The sequence below is a fragment of the Sciurus carolinensis genome, chromosome 13 (assembly GCF_902686445.1).
Source record: "Sciurus carolinensis chromosome 13, mSciCar1.2, whole genome shotgun sequence".
NCBI classification, from domain to species: domain Eukaryota; kingdom Metazoa; phylum Chordata; class Mammalia; order Rodentia; family Sciuridae; genus Sciurus; species Sciurus carolinensis.
This window is the reverse complement of record NC_062225.1, coordinates 92,793,020-92,809,388: the sequence shown is the minus strand read 5'-3', so window position 1 is coordinate 92,809,388 and position 16,369 is coordinate 92,793,020. Positions and strand designations below refer to the sequence as shown.

The following is a 16,369-nucleotide window of genomic DNA, read 5'->3' as shown; positions in this document are numbered from 1 at the left end:
TTGCGGGGGAGCAGGGCCCTTCCCTTCGCCGTCACCTCTGAGTGACAGTCATCCCGGCCTTTGAAATCTCCATGTGGATGGTCCTTAGATGCATTTTTATCCAGAGAAATTTGCTCTGCTGAGAATATACTGTGACAAGTCCAGATGCAAACTCATTTTTATGGTTTTCTTTCCTTGTTTAAATGACTGCAGATCTTGGCCAACCTGGAGCAAGGGCTTGCCGAAGACGGGGGCTCGAGCAGCGTCACGCCCGAGAGCCGGCAAGGTGAGGGGCCTCTGCTCCCAGCAGAGCAGCCACACAGGCGTGGCCTGGGTCTCTCTCTCTCCCCTCCCTCCATGGTGGGCACTCCCGCGCACCCTCACGCCTCCCTCTTGGCAAGCCGAGCCCTGCGCTGTGCTGCAGAGATAGGTGCAGATTTAGACCTGACCCCACTACAGGGAAGAAGAGGCATGAGCACAGGCGGCTTCCCCCCGGGGGCGGGCCTGGCCCAGCATGTAAACAGACAGACGCCAGCCCTCCCCTTGTCCCAAAAGCTGCTGTGGGACCTTTCCCTGAAGCCACGGAGCCCTTGAAAACCTCAGGGGGGCCCTGAAGGCTCGGACCCAGTGGAAGGGTGGCAACGAGCAGCGGGCACGTGGGAGAGACCAGGCCAAGGCCCTGCGGGGTCAGGCGGTGCCTGCCGTGCTGCCGCGCCAGGCTTGTGGAGCTGGCCTCGTCCTGCCTGCAGTGCACGTGCCCTCCAGGTGGCCCTCCGGTACCCATTCGCATGGCGCACCCTCACACAGCCCTGTGAAGAAAATGGGCAGGGATCGCTGTTCCCATTTAAAAGGTGAAGGAGCCAGGGCCTGGGAAGTCATTGGAACTAAAGAAGAGCCAGCAGGTGCAGGGCTGGGGAGAACCTGCTGTCCTGACACCCCGGGGCCAGCAGGGGGCGAGCAGGAGCCTCGTGGCCACCTTCCTGAGGCCCCTTCCCAGCAGGGCACAGCCGCAGGCAGACGTGTGCCTTTCCTGGAGTGCTCAGGTGGTGCTCCTTTGTCTGAGCAGGGCTAAGCCGCAGCCTTTGTGCTGCCTGCATCTTCGGGAGCCCGCTGAGGCCTCCAGATTCCAATGCTGTGCTTCTTGCCTCCAGTCTGGCTCGCAGCAGGATCAACATTCCAGGCTGGCCCCGCAGTGTTAGCAAGAGGGGCTTTTCAATCAGAATTCAGAAGACCCAGCCGCTGATGGCTGGCAGGAGCCTGTGACTTGCCTGCGTTTTGACAGCTGCTCTTCTTTTGCAGCCTCCATTCAGCTGTGGAGGTCGCGTCTGGGCCGGGTGCTGTACTCCATGGCAAACTGTCTGCTCCTAATGAAGGTACGTGGGTGGCCCAGCTGCAGAGCACCGTAGGTTCCGGAAGAGGGTATCACTGGAAGAGGGCAAGAGAGCGGTGGGCACTCTGTGGAGAGAATGCAGATGGCGCCCCAGAGCAGAGTCCACCAAGCTCAGGGACACCCCGGGGCTGTCATTCCTACAGAAGGCAAAATGTATGTGACAAATCTAATTATGCACGCATGGGCCATCCCCCCTTTTGTCCTCTAAACTCCATCCCAGGTGGGTTCCTTTGTTTTCCCTGCTCTGGTGGGTTCCTTCCCATCTCTGCTCGATGTTACAGTTGATGATTGTGACATCTGACCCAATTCTGAGGACTTCAGCCCAGAACTTTCCACCCCTGAGGAGCCAGGTAAAAACCAGAGAGCAAGTGGAGCCTGTCATTCCTTCCTCCCAGTCTGTCCCACTGCACACGGCCCCCCTGTGCCGTAGCTCTCTCCAGTGTCTGTGTCGGGGGCAGCCTGGGCACAGGCCGTCCTGCTGCAGAGCCCCAACACCCAGGAGTCTGGGAGTGGCAGCCGCCCCGGAGCCGCCCACTGGCATCTTCTGGGCTGTTCTGAGACAGGTCAGAGCTCCTCCCACCAACCCAGGGTGGCTCCTCGGCTGACTCTGCACCCCTGGCCCCCTCTTCAGCCCCGCATTATACACAGAGCCCTCAGAACCCCGGACAGCACTGCGTCCATAGGCTGGGTGTGGGTGTAGATTCAAAACCACAAGCAGCTCCTGTAGGGATAGGAAGGTGTGTGGCCCCGGCACCGTCCAGCGTCCCTGCCTCTGTGTGTGCTGGTGCAGAGGGCAGAACATCGGCTTGCCTCTGTGCATGACCTGGACGTGTCCTCTGTCCGCCAGCCTCAGCCTCCTCACAGCACAGGGGGATGGCTGGCTGGGTTCCCTCCAGCTCTGACTTCACACGCTCTCTCTCACCTTTCAGTACAAAGGAAAATGTGTTTTTTAAGGAGTTGTGTTTTTTTCTCAGAATGAGTGTTTTCTTGGCTCATCTGAGATATTTCCAAAAAGGCAGTTGCCTATAGGCCACTTTGTTCCTAGTCCCCCTCTGTCTGTCATCTTCCTTCTCTTCCTCCCCTCTGGCCCTGCCAGCAGGGCCTGCCCACCTCTGCGCTGGCCTTGCACCTCCCAGGGGTCACCCTGGCCAGAGCAGGTTGCTTCCTTATCACCCATGGCTTTGACAGTAACTGGATGCCGTGCCCTGGCTCCTACCCCCTCTGCCCTCCAGAGCCTGAGCAACCACAGCGAGGCCACCCTCCAGGCCCAGCTTCCCTGAAGGCCCCCAAATTCTGGGTTGCAGAGCAGGGTTGTATGGAGGAGGAACCAGTCACAAGTTCACACACCCAGGCTTCACTGATCGTGGGCTGACACGCCTCAGGGAAGGAGGCCGCCTGTCCCACTGTGCGCTCTGCCTTGCAGTTTCAAGATGCATTCACAGGGTGGTAGAACAAAAAGCGCTTTCCTTGTGCTGAGGAGCCAGGACAGCACACCAAATGTAAGGCCTCTGCCCATGTTGTTGGGACTCATCAGAACATATCGTGGCTCTTCAAAAGTGTTTTTAAGATAACATGATTCAATTTGAAAGTTGAGCTTACTCTTCATGATTTTGAAAAGGAGTAAGTGCTGCAGTTAAGGCCCATCCAGCATGCGCAGTCTGTTGCCACCTAGTGAGCACACTCGGCATTGCAGCAGTCGGGGTCTGGTGCTCCTTAAATTCTGTGTGGACTAACAATGAGTTATTCAATCAGCCATTTAATTATTTTAAATAACACTTCTATAATGGTGAAGTAAATATTAATTTAACTTTTTAATGATAAGAATCTGTATGTTCCCACCCCAGATATCTGCTGTCTTAGTCAACTTTTTCACTGATGCAACTAAATGACCCAACCAGCACAACTGTAAAGGAGGAAAGGTTTATTTGAGGGCTCGCAGTTTCAGGTCTTGGTCCACAGAAGGGCGACTCCATCCCTCGGGGCTGGAAGTGAGACTAAACATCATGGCAGGAGAGTGTGACGGAGGGAAGCAACTGGCATTGTGAGAAGCAGAGAGAGACTCCATACCCCAGAGCCACACCCCACCTGCCTCCAGTCACCACTCAGTTAATCCCATCTGGGATTAATTCACTGGTTAGGTTACAACTCTCACAACCGATCATTTCTCCTCTGAACCTTCTGGCATCGTCTCACATGCGAGCTTTTGGGGGACACCTTAGATCCAAGCCATAACATCTGTACGCTGTGCTGTAAGGCACATATAACAGGCCCATGTGACAGAGCAGGGAAACCCCACAGTACTCCGTCTGTAGATGTCCCTTCTCCTTAAGCCTGTGTGTGTGGTGCGGGGATGGAACCCAGGCCTGGCACATACAAGGAAGCGCTCACCACCGACCTACATCCCCAGTCCCGTTTACTTCATGTTGAGACAGGGTCTTGCCGAGTTACCCAGGCTGGCCAGGAGCGTGCCGTCTTCCTGCCTCAGCCTCCCCCAAGAGGCTGGGGTTACAGGTGTGCACTGGCACCTGTGCTGGCAGGCCACGCAGGGGCACCAGCTCACTGCCCAGCCTCTCGGAGTGCCTGCCCACGTCCACGTCCACGTCCCTGCAGGTGCCCCACACTCCTGTCCTGGCTTCTCACCTGTGGAAAGGGTGTGAATGCACAGCCTCCTCCTTGGTCACACATGACACCCAAGTATTCCAGCTGCAGAGTGGCCAGAAGTCTGGTTTCACAGCCAGTCACTGTGGAGACTGGCAAGAGGCAGTTTGTCCCTGGGTGTAGCATCCGTGCTCCTTTCAAAGCCAGATCTGTGTGATCCCGACAGGCGAGGTCTCTGAGGAGGTCCCGTCATCCAGGGTCGCTCGCAGGGGCTCTGTTCCCGCCACCTTGAGAATGAGCAGTCTGATGGAGAAGAGAGGGCTGAGGGAAGCTGTCCAGCAAGCGCCCAGCCTCTTCTAGCCCACTTGAGACCTGCCAAACTTCCTCTGCCCTGGCCACAGCCACCTCCTGGGCAGAGGTCCTGTCTACACCTGAAGGACGGCACCCATCTGGTGCCCTTCGTCACCGTCACCGACCTTGAGACCATGGCTCTCAGCTGCTGCAGAGTGCCCTGTCCTCTTCTCTGCTCCGGACCCGTTTCCCCGATGGTCTGAGCCCATGGACGCTGCCCAGAGCAGCCCTCCCAGGAGCAGTTCCACGGCCCTGTGCAGTGCGCTTTCCCAGCAAAGGCCAGTCGCCAGTCAGACCATCAGAAACACTGCCCTAGCCAGAAAGCCGTCGTGGCAGAGCTCACTGCCCGGCACTCCTGGTCCCGTGCTCTCAGTGGCCGTCCTGGCAGAACACGGGTGAAGCACAGGTGGATCAGGGCACCTGCCTCAGGCACACCCCAGGGACAGTCAGAGCTCCTGTGAACCTCAGTCTGCCTCTTGTTCACTTGAAACCAGAAGTAAGGGGTGTGTCGGATCCGAACAGACACTTCCCAGCAGCACAGGCTCGGGCCACAGCCTCCTGGAGCCTCCCTGTCTGCCAGCTGGACTTTACAAAGCAGTGCCCAGGCCCTGGACGGCAGGCTCGATTTGCACAGCGTGTCCCTCCTCAGCGTGGCTCAGCTGCTCACGAAGCCACCTCTGTGGGGTCTCCCATTCACACTCACACCGGGAAGCAGGTCGGTGCAGCCACGGGCAGCAGCAGGCGGTGAGAGGCCCTTAGCCCTGTAGCCCAGCACCCCAGGAGGCCAAGACAGACCAGCCTGGACCACCTAGTGAGGCCCTGTCTCAACACAGAAAGTGACGTGGGAGAGGAGAGTGAGGCCCATGCTGTCTGGCTCCTTGTGAGCATCTGGCCGGGAGTAAAATTAGTTTTAATGAGCTGCGCTTGGAGGTACCAGGCTCCGAGAGGCTTCATTGTCTTCCTGCCAAACTGGAACTTGCCTTGTCGTCTGTCTTTCTTTATAACATCCCAATTAGCAAGCTAGTGACTCCAGTCCCAGTTTGTAGGAAATGGAAAATGTAGAGGAATATAAAATAAAAGTACCTTCCGGGGTTTTCAGTGAGTAAGCTAGGAGCAAAGCTCCGTGCGTGGACGCCATCCTGCTGACCATGTGCGGTTGCCGACGGGGAGGGAGTTCAGCTCAGGGCTGCCACACGGCTCTGCGGCAGGTGCCCCGTTACACCAGCACATCACTCAGAGGATGCTGGGTGTCTGTTGGCAGCCCTGAGGGACAGACCTCTGTGTCCCATGAGAGTGACAGACCCCTCCCAGGACCAGCTCCACCTAGAGGAGAGCTTCCTCCACTGGGTGGCCTGTAGGGGCACATGCATGCTGGGCAGTGGAGCCAGGCCCTGCCTTGGAGAGGGGGCCTGGCTCTCAAGACACAAGAGGCTGGAGAGGCCTGAAGGTTGAGGCCCCGTGCAGGGTTCAGATGCCCAGCCGTGGTTGCAAGGCCTCTCTCCCGATGCCCCTGTGCAGTCATGGCAACAGAGGAGCATCCTGGGTGCGGCGGAGAGCAGGTGGCATTCAGATGTCCTGCTGAGGAAGAGCAACGTGGAACGTCAGGCTCGCTCTCCTTGCAAAGCTGCCTTGAGGGTTGTTTATTTGTAGGGATTTTGCCTCAGTTTCTAGCATGGAAAATGTGGATTGTGTTCTGGGGAATGGATTCAGCAGAGTCGCTGGTCCACTCTATGGCCTTGTGGGAAAGAAAGTCAGAGACCAAGTCAGGTGACCTCTGAGCTGCTGCCTGGAGGGTAGGAGAGGGACGCTGACCCTGTGCCCCTGGGTGACAGAAGAACATGAGACTGCCCAGCTCAGAGCCCCAGTTCCACACGTGTGTCCATGGACAGCTGTGCCCCTCCTAGCATGCAGCCCAGGGTGGTTTCCGTACTCAAGCCGTGCTTTCGGGTCTCTCCACAGGACTATGTGCTGGCTGTGGACGCGTACCGCGCGGTCATCAGGTACTACCCAGAGCAGGAGCCACAGCTGCTGAGTGGCATCGGCCGCATCCTGCTGCAGGTATCCACGCTCCCAGTGGCTCCAGAGTGAGCCGGGCGGCCGGCCAGAGCAGGGCCGTTCTCCACGACACTGTCATACGGGGAATGGTGCAGGATTAGCTCAGATGTGTGTGGCCATTGACCTGGGGACTCTGAAGCAGTTCTGGCTGGACTGTGAAGCCACAGCCTTGGACACCGGGAAGGACGGGTGCTCAGAGCGAGTGGGCAGGAATTTTCAACACAGACACCAAATGGAAAACATTAGAAACAATCCTGGGACCAGTAGGACAGCACTGAATGAACCAAAAGAAACCTTCCACCTCAGCTCTCTATACCAGAGCCAGCCTACTGGTGTTATAGGTTCAGGCCAGATTTCATCTTGGAACAGATCAGCAAATGTGCCCAGTATCTCAGAGTGCAAGAGCAAGAAGTGGTGAGGGCACAGGCAGTATGGGGTCGCGGGGCTGGATGAGGACATAGGACAGCATGGGGTGCTTAGATGAGGACATAGGACAGCATGGGGTGCTTAGATGAGGACATAGGACAGCATGGGGTGGTTAGATGAGGACATAGGACAGCATGGGGTGGTTAGATGAGGACATAGGACAGCATGGGGTGGTTAGATGAGGACATAGGACAGCATGGGGTGCTTAGATGAGGACATAGGACAGTATGGGGTGGTTAGATGAGGTCGTAGGACAGCATGGGGTGGTTAGATGAGGACATAGGACAGCATGGGGTGGTTAGATGAGGACATAGGACAGCATGGGGTGGTTAGATGAGGACATAGGACAGCATGGGTGGGAGGGCTGGATGAGGACATAGGACAGCATGGGGTGGTTAGATGAGGACATAGGACAGTATGGGGTGGTTAGATGAGGACATAGGACAGCATGGGGTGGTTTGATGAGGACGTAGGACAGCATGGGGTGGTTTGATGAGGACGTAGGACAGCATGGGGTGGTTAGATGACGTAGGACAGCATGGGGTGGTTAGGTGAGGACGTAGGACAGCATGAGGTGGTTAGATGAGGACGTAGGACAGCATGGGGTGGTTAGATGAGGACATAGGACAGCATGGGTGGTTAGATGAGGACATAGGACAGCATGGGTGGTTAGATGAGGACATAGGACAGCATGGGGTGGTTAGATGAGGACATAGGACAGCATGGGGTGGTTAGATGAGGACATAGGACAGTATGGGGTGGTTAGATGAGGACATAGGACAGCATGGGTGGTTAGATGAGGACATAGGACAGCATGGGTAGGAGGGCAGGAGGAGGACATAGGACAGCATGGGGTGGTTAGATGAGGACATAGGACAGCATGGGTGGTTAGATGAGGACTTAGGACAGCATGGGGTGGTTAGATGAGGACATAGGACAGCATGGGTGGGAGGGCTGGATGAGGACATAGGACAGCATGGGGTGGTTAGATGAGGACATAGGACAGCATGGGTGGGAGGGCTGGATGAGGACATAGGACAGCATGGGGTGGTTAGATGAGGACATAGGACAGTATGGGGTGGTTAGATGAGGACATAGGACAGCATGGGGTGGTTAGATGAGGACGTAGGACAGCATGGGGTGGTTTGATGAGGACGTAGGACAGCATGGGGTGGTTAGATGAGGACGTAGGACAGCATGGGGTGGTTAGGTGAGGACGTAGGACAGCATGGGGTGGTTAGATGAGGACATAGGACAGCATGGGTGGTTAGATGAGGACATAGGACAGCATGGGTGGTTAGATGAGGACATAGGACAGCATGGGTGGTTAGATGAGGACATAGGACAGCATGGGGTGGTTAGATGAGGACATAGGACAGCATGGGGTGGTTAGATGAGGACGTAGGACAGCATGGGGTGGTTAGATGAGGACATAGGACAGCATGGGTGGTTAGATGAGGACATAGGACAGCATGGGGTGGTTACATGAGGACATAGGACAGCAAGGGGTGGTTAGATGAGGACATAGGACAGCATGGGGTGGTTAGATGAGGACATAGGACAGCATGGGGTGGTTAGATGAGGACTTAGGACAGCATGGGGTGGTTACATGAGGACATAGGACAGCAAGGGGTGGTTAGATGAGGACATAGGACAGCATGGGGTGGTTAGATGAGGACATAGGACAGCATGGGGTGGAGGGCAGGAGGAGGACATAGGACAGCATGGGGTGGTTAGATGAGGACATAGGACAGCATGGGGTGCTTAGATGAGGACATAGGACAGCATGGGGTGGTTAGATGAGGACATAGGACAGCATGGGGTGGTTAGATGAGGACATAGGACAGCATGGGGTGCTTAGATGGGGACATAGGACAGCATGGGGTGGTTAGATGAGGACATAGGACAGCATGGGGTGGTTAGATGAGGACATAGGACAGCATGGGTGGGAGGGCTGGTGCCAAATGAGAGTCCAGAGTTAAGTCTAGCTAGGGCTGAGTCTGCTCTGTTTGGACGACAAGGATCCCCATTGACTCACATGGGAACCAGGCAGGGTCTGCTCCTTAGGTTCACAGCTGGAGTCAGGACTCAGAGCTCACAGGCAGCCTCAGCCATGGCAGATTCTTAAGAGTGCCTCACAGGCCCACCTCCGTCCCACAGCGTGTGGCTACTTTGTTCCCACCCTGCATCAGTACATTTCTCTGGGGTTGTTCAGTCTCTGGAACAGCTTTTTGCAGCCCTTCCATGATGAGTTGCAGACAATGCCAAAGGCAAGAAGCATTGCATACACTGCAGGCACTTGGTGCACCGTGTTACCAGCGCATTAGAAGGAAGTAAATAGTAAGAAAGCAAGGTTTTGGGCTCAGCAGGATCCCCGCTGTCATTGTGGGCCATGTCTGAACACCAGGGTCATGCACCCTCAGGCCACGGGACCTGGAGTGCCATGTCTGGAGTGGCATGTGTTTCCTTTCCACAAGTTGAGTTGCCCGGTGCCCAGTGTGTGCAAGTAGAAGGGAGTGGCATCTTTTGCCACCTCTCGTGCTATCCACAGGCACAGGGTGGCTGGCTCAAACAGTGCCAGGGGAAGGTGTGGTAGTGCCCCAGGTGGAGCAGGCGCAGTGTTCAGGAGAGCGAGGACATCCTGGGCACAGCACACAAGGGGCAAGGCCTGCGGGCAGAAGGTGTGCCAGGGGCTGGCCAGTGCAGCTTAGCTTCTAGACTGCTCCTGGAGAGTATGCCTCTTCTGGATCAGCCTGCTGACTGTCACGAAGACCCAGGTGCCCCAGGGAATAAATCCCTGCTCGGACATGGGCCGGCAAGGCAACTTTACTTCTGCAGAAGGACGTGCTTCTAAACCTGGCCAGCAGGCGCACCTGGGGGGCAGTCCCCAGCTTTTGTCCCGAATGTAGCACTACCCCTTGCCCTGGTAGGAGGAGCTCAGGGTCACAATCTATGTGATTAGCTAATTTTTAAATTGGGGTGCACAAAGGGAAGGGTGTAGTTAAATGGCTGTGATTGGATCTTGCATCCCAACTAAGGCTGAATGTACATTCTGAGGATGGACCACCGTACTTTGTATTTCTCACGTAGCGATGGCACTGCAGACAAAGCCGCTCAGTGGGGACAGCAGATTCAGAGTTCTCTGAGAGCTTGTTCCAAAGAGATGCTGGCATGGGCATCTGCCTAGAGGGGCACCTGAGGGGGCCACTGAGGGCTGGGGTCCTGGGCCCTGTCACCATGGCCTGCAGCATGGGATGACCTCAGTGTTTGCCAGCCTGCTGCCCTCGCTGCCCTTGGGGCACAGTGGGACCTGCAGCAGGCAGGCTCCAGTAGTATGCCACCACGGCAGGTGTCAACAGCAGGGCCTGGACGCGCAGGTCTTCTCACCTCGGGCCAGAGCAGGTGAGCAGCGCTCCCCACCCTGTGAGCCTGGGAAGAGCGCGCAGCCCGTGCGCAGAGGACCAGCAGGAGTGATGCCACTCTCCGCCAGCACCCTATCTGTCTGAGAGGGGAGGAGAGACGGGACTCTGGAACAGAGGTGCCAGGCTGCGGGAAAGCCCAGGAGGCAGGATGGTGCTGGGCGGGTCACACCAGGCCTTGGGCTTCCAGACGATGCCACACGGGTGGGAGACAGAAACCACGGCACCTTCTCTGTGTGCTTCACATTTTGCATTGAGTTCCCGCTTTTGTTTGTTTGGTTTTTTGTTTTTGTACTGAGGATTGAACTTGGTGCTTCATACATGCTGAGTAATATCACTGAGCCACATCCGCAGCCCTTTTTATTTTATTTTATTTATTTATACAAACATACATACATACTAGGCGTTGAATCCAAGAGCACTTAACCACTGAGCCACAACCCCAGCTTTTTTATATTTTACTTAGAAACAGGATCTCTCTGAGTTGCTTAGGTTCTCAGAAGTTGCTGAGGCTGACTTTGAACTCACAATCCTCATGTCTCAGCCTCCCAAGCCACTGGGATATAGGCATGTACCACCACATCCAGCCCTTTTTATTTATTTTGAGATGAGCTCTCCTTGAGTTGCCTAGGCTGGCCTTGAACTTGAGATCCTCCTCCCAAGTAGCTGGGATTATAGGTGTGACTACTGGGCCCAGCTCAAATTTATTTTTAAGGTTTTTCTAAACTATTATGTGAAACAAAAATAGGCTCACCTATTTCTCACTCCCACAATTGCTGGACCAAAGAGGAAGACACATCAGCAAACACTGGAACCCCAAAGGCTCCTCCTCTTAGGCCTCCCGGTGACAGAGCTGTTCCAGATCTTCAGTGTTTTACTTCCGAGGAGCTTTCCTCCTCCTCTCCAAGAAGTGCTCAGCACAGTTCTGGTTCTGAGCAGAGGGCCACCTAGTGCATCCAGTGTCCACTCAGAGGATAGACGGAGACCTGCACTCTACATACAGCACCATGAAGGGCTCCCTCGAGGCCTGATCCACCCTTTCCACCCAGGCCCCGACTCCTGGGCATGCTCCCATCCACGCCGTCAGCCCCTCGGTCACACAGCAGGCAGCTCCCGGCCTGTGGGCCTCCCCCACAGCAGCCTGCAGGGCACCTGTGCCTCCCACACCAAAGGCGGGTGGGCAGAGGAGAGGACCCCACTGCCAGGACCGTGGTGCCCGGGGATGGAGGACCTAGGGAGCCTCTGTTTGCAGGAAGGGCAGACAGACCTGCCGGCCGTACCGCCCTGTCCATCCTCCTTAGGGTCACTTCACTCTGACTCAGGTGCTGCCCCTCAGATCTCTCTACATGGATCGCCATTTATGCCAGGGAAATACCTTTTGTGCCAGCATGGAAGTCCAGAAGCCAAGTGGATGCAAACGACTTTGACCCCAATGTCAGCACAGCTGCATGAAGGCAGCTCTGCTGCCCCAGGCACAAGGCCAGGAGGCCGTGCACAGCCTCCAGATTTGAGAGCCGCGGACTCCACTGAGCCAGGGCCGCCTCTGGCAGTTTCAGTGGAGAGGACAGTGCCACACCGCAGGGCACTTCTAGGAGCAGGCGCAAGTGACAGGTGGGACGCAGTGGGGGAGGGGTTCCTCTCTCTTTCTGGATCAGTGTGAGGAACAGGATCGATTCTGGGAACAGACCCATCTGGGGAACAGTTCCCTTCTTGCACAGGAATTGCCTAGAGTACGTAAAGGACAGGCCTCTTCGTGGCTATTTCAAGTTCCTTTCTACCTATGGCTGTTTCTCCTGTTAGATTTCCTGGTTTGGGGGCCGGGATTAGACCAGGGCCTCACACAGAGTATGCACACACCCTCCTACTGAGCAACACTCCCAGTCCTTTTTCTTTAGAGATCGGTCTTGCTGAGTTGTCCAGGCTGACCTCAAATTTGTAATCCTTCTACCTGAGCCTCCCTGTTATCTGGTAGTACAGGTGTGCATTACCTCACCCTGCTTCTCCTGTTAAATTTCTAATTCTTTAGGTATGTTCACACTTTCTTTTTCTTGACTATCTTATCCATTTACTGGTTTCTTTAATAACTTTATTTTCAAGATGTTCTGTAGTACTCTTGTCTTTTATATGGTTTAATTTTTTAGCTTTTATATGGTTTTTTTTTTTTTTTTTTTTTTGGGTGCTGGGGACCGAACCCAGGGCCTTGTGCTTACAAGGCAAGCACTCTACCGACTGAGCTATCTCCCCAGCCCCTGGTTTTATCTTTATATGGTTTTATTTTTTATATTTTTAAGCCCTACCAATTTCTTAAAAATGGGTAGAATTTAAATCCTCATTACATTTTCATAATGGTGAAGGTGTACACTTACTTTGTAATACTCAGGAAAGTCAGTGGGTGGCAAACAATGCCCTTAGGTCTCTGAGGCCTTCTGGAGCAGAGGGTGTGTGCAGGGTAGAGTTGGCAAGACCCAGAGCTGAGTCCCTGAGAGGCTTGCCTTGCTTTGCCCAGCCTTGATTTTGTCATCCAGAAAATGAAGCTGGGCAGTGTGTCCACAGTGGTGGCAAGTCAAATGAGCCATTCCAGAGGTACCAGGTGCAGGGCCAGACGTGCAAGGGCCCAGTCCATCTTGACCGCTGGCTACAGTGACTTCAGGTCAGCACTAAGTGCCGTGCTGTGGAGCAGGGTTTCAGCTAGTGCAGGCCCTGCAGGATGCACAGGGCTGGAGCCGAGGGCCTTGGACGAGCTGTGCCAGCTGGTTTCCTGGAGTCTCCAAGAGCAGAGTGTGGCCGCAGCACTGCTGTTCCCGGCTCCACCTGCCTCCTGCTGTGTGCCTCCCCTCCTCGGGAGGCTCTGCTCCTCGTGGAGAAGCCTCCCCTCCTACTTTAGGCCAGAACCCAGCAGGTGCTGCCTGGGCACCACAGAGGTGGGAGGGGGTGTCAGGATGTCGGGCTCCACCCGCTCCCCTCCTGCCAGTGCCCACCCGAAGGAAGCGTGGCTTCCACATGTGATAAGAGGTTTGTGCTTATGTTCTGGTTGGTTACTTTTTTGTAGTAGAATTTTGTACCATTTGGTTAAGCACATCATGGTGCATGCCATCCCTCTACCCACAGATGCCAACAGAATTGGGCCTGCCTTACTACACCAAAAGTTAAAAGTGTCTTATTTTTATTTTATTAGTCATTTTATTTTTACTTAATACTATTCCAGAATTCATTTTAGATAACACAAGTTACTAAATTGAAGACTTTTAAATCAAGCATGCATTTTAACTTCTGATGTGAAGCAGACATTGTATCTTAAATGTCTCTTTTTTACAAAAGGTAATGGCCGCTAGATGGCTGCCAAGGCCCTGCCTGGCACCTGCATGGCCTCATTTCTGACGTGGTGCTAGGAACTATGTATGTGGGTATAACTTCAATATCCCTTAATTTTTTAACTAACAAGATGATTTTGTCAAAGCAGATTGGAGACATAAAAACAGCTGAAAAGTATTTTCAAGACGTTGAGAAAGTGACACAGAAACTGGATGGACTACAGGGTAAAATAATGGTTTTAATGAACAGGTAAATATCATTTTACACCAGACACGTGTTTTCTCAGCTCCCTTAAGAACCTCTCTCCCCTCAGGAAACACACCCCTCTCCCTCTGCCATCTGGAGCTGAATCCCAGAGAGCCCTGGGCTGGAGGCGCACTGGTGTCTTCTAGAATTGCAGCCATAAAAACCAAAAAGCACTGTTTGTGTGGCCCTGTTTCCACATACATGTGCATAAGTGTTCACTGTCCCTGACAACCCACCATGGGGACCTGTCTGGTCCCTAAGAGCCATTTTCATGAGTGAAACATTGTGGCTTTGTGTGTGTGTATTCATCAGGATGAACCTACACAGAGTGGACACAGAGCAGGTGTCCATCTTCACAGCAGGTTTCTGTGCTCAGCCACACCTGGGGAGCTTTGCTAGCCAGCATGCGCAGTGTGGCCCTCAGCCTGAAGGGCGGGTGCGCCTGTCCCCGGTGGGCATCTGAGGTCCGTCTACTGGGGCCTGCTTCCCTGTGCTTGTGTTACAGAGCCTTCCTTCACCTCGGCCAGAACGACTTTGCAGAAGCCCACAGATTCTTCACAGAGATTTTGAGGATAGAACCCACAAATGCAGTGGTAAGATGCCCAAGCATAGATCCAGGACGCTGGGGACCCTCGGCATGTCGGAGACGTTAGCACTGTGCACTCAGCAGACCTGGGCCCTCAGCTCTGTGCGGCCTGCCGGCACCAGGCAGCCACAGAAGGCCCTGGGAGGCGTGAGGCGGCTCTGGGCTCTGCCTCAGCAGCTCTGCCCCACAGGCCCGAGGTACGGGTGGGAGCAGCGGCGGGTCTGCGTGCCTCTGCATGTCTCTGCTCCCGCAGGCCAACAACAACACGGCCGTGTGTCTGCTCTACCTGGGCAAGCTCAAGGATTCGCTGCGGCAGCTGGAGGCCATGGTCCAGCAGGACCCCAGGCACTACCTGCATGAGAGTGTGCTCTTCAACCTGACCACCATGTACGAGCTGGAGTCCTCCCGGAGCATGCAGAAGAAGCAGAGCCTGCTGGAGGCCGTTGCAGGCAAGGAAGGGGACAGCTTCAACACGCAGTGCCTCAAGCTGGCCTAGTCCCCCGCAGGCCACTGACCTTTGTGCCCTGCGAGCCCTGGAGCAGATGTGCTGCCGCCGCTCTGCCAGACTCAATAAAAGCTCTCGCTGGAGCCCGGGAGCGCATCTCCTTGAGCCAGGACCACGGTCAGGCCAGACCTGCACCATCTGCTGACCCCCATCCCCGCAGTGCTGTGTTGTTGCCTATGTGCCATCAGGACGGTGTCCAGGGCAGGAGCAGGTCCACCATGGGCCCCAGCATGTCCCTGGAAGCCACCCTCTCCATTCATCCTAAGCACCCCAGAGGAAAGCTGGGAGGAGGAATAGCAGCTGTCCTCGGGAGGGCGGAGTACATCACTGTCCACATGCGGTGGCTTCACCCGACTGCTCTGCCCCTGCAGGCTGAGAGCCCTCCCCTACTCAGTGTTTCGCGCAGCGCGGGAGAGGGCAAGGCTGTGGCTGCCTTCAGGGAGGAGAGGATCAGGAGCTCAGGTGCAGACTCCACAGAGAAGGTGCGGAACACTCAGTACCCAGGCTGGGGGAGGGCGGTGCTGCCCAGGCCCTGAGCAGCCTGCACTTGGCACCTGAGGGGACCTGGGCCCTGATATTCACAGAGAAATTTAAAAGTACCTGAAAATTTAGGCACTTCACTAAAGAACCTCCTTTAACTCTCTAGTTTTCCTAATATACTTTAACACGTTGAAGACTGATTTAGACGTCTGTTGCAGAGCAGTATTTCCACTCACTTCCACAGTAACGTGAATAGATACGGCACTACCAGGCGTGTAGTCCAGCATGCTTATTGAAACAGGGATCACGCATTCAAATGGGAGAGGCAGGCTGACAAAAGAATTGTTGGACACCAGTGTGGCTCAAAAATCTCTTTAAAAAGAGAAAAAACAAGCCAGTGCACCCATCATCCCAGCTACTTGGGAGGCCGGGGCGGGAGGATCACTGAGCCCTGGCTTTGGTAAATGGCAAGACCCTTTGTTTCTAAAAGAAAGGCCCAAAGGCCTTGACCGTGAGGTTTTCCTTCAGTCTGGCTTTGGGGATAAGAGATGGTGCTTCTCTGCCCCGAGTCTGGGAGTCACCCGAGGCTCACAGAACCAGCCCCTTCTAGGCCACATGTGCATGGGACATGCAGATGGAGTGGCACAGGCTCCCACTAGACGTGAGCCAGGCAAGTCAGACAGAGGTCGAGGTTCCCCGTCGGCTCAGCCAGCCATCACGTGAGCAGAAGCTCTCGGGCAGCAGCAGCTGCTGGCCCCGGCCGTCAGGATCACGCCCTGCCCCCTGAATAACCCTGTATGGCTGAGTCCAGGGTCAGCCCACAGCTGCCTAAGAGGAAGGGTTAACTCGATGCCCTCAGCTCGGAGTCCCCAGGCCGCAGCAGCAGTGGCCCCTGGGAACCGGTCAGAAAGTAACATCTCAGCCCCCCTTGCCTGGAACTGGGGTCTGGGCTGTAGCCCTCCACGACTTCCAGGCTCCTGCCATGCAGGTACGGCACTGTCCGTACCTTGGCACTAGCCTTT

The 16,369-nt window shown here is 55.2% G+C and overlaps 1 protein-coding gene across 1 annotated transcript in view; it reads left to right on the top strand.

The window, feature by feature from the left end:
• Window positions 1-15,617, top strand: part of Trappc12 (trafficking protein particle complex subunit 12) — a 67,992-nt gene extending 52,375 nt beyond the window's left edge. The window contains exons 7-12 of the mRNA XM_047522838.1: window positions 193-265; window positions 1,279-1,352; window positions 6,278-6,376; window positions 13,679-13,779; window positions 14,282-14,369; window positions 14,616-15,617. Coding sequence (XP_047378794.1) covers window positions 193-265; window positions 1,279-1,352; window positions 6,278-6,376; window positions 13,679-13,779; window positions 14,282-14,369; window positions 14,616-14,858 — 678 coding nt within the window. The 3' untranslated portion in view covers window positions 14,859-15,617. The remainder of the gene's footprint in view (window positions 1-192; window positions 266-1,278; window positions 1,353-6,277; window positions 6,377-13,678; window positions 13,780-14,281; window positions 14,370-14,615) is intronic.
• Window positions 15,618-16,369: the final 752 nt, after the last annotated feature.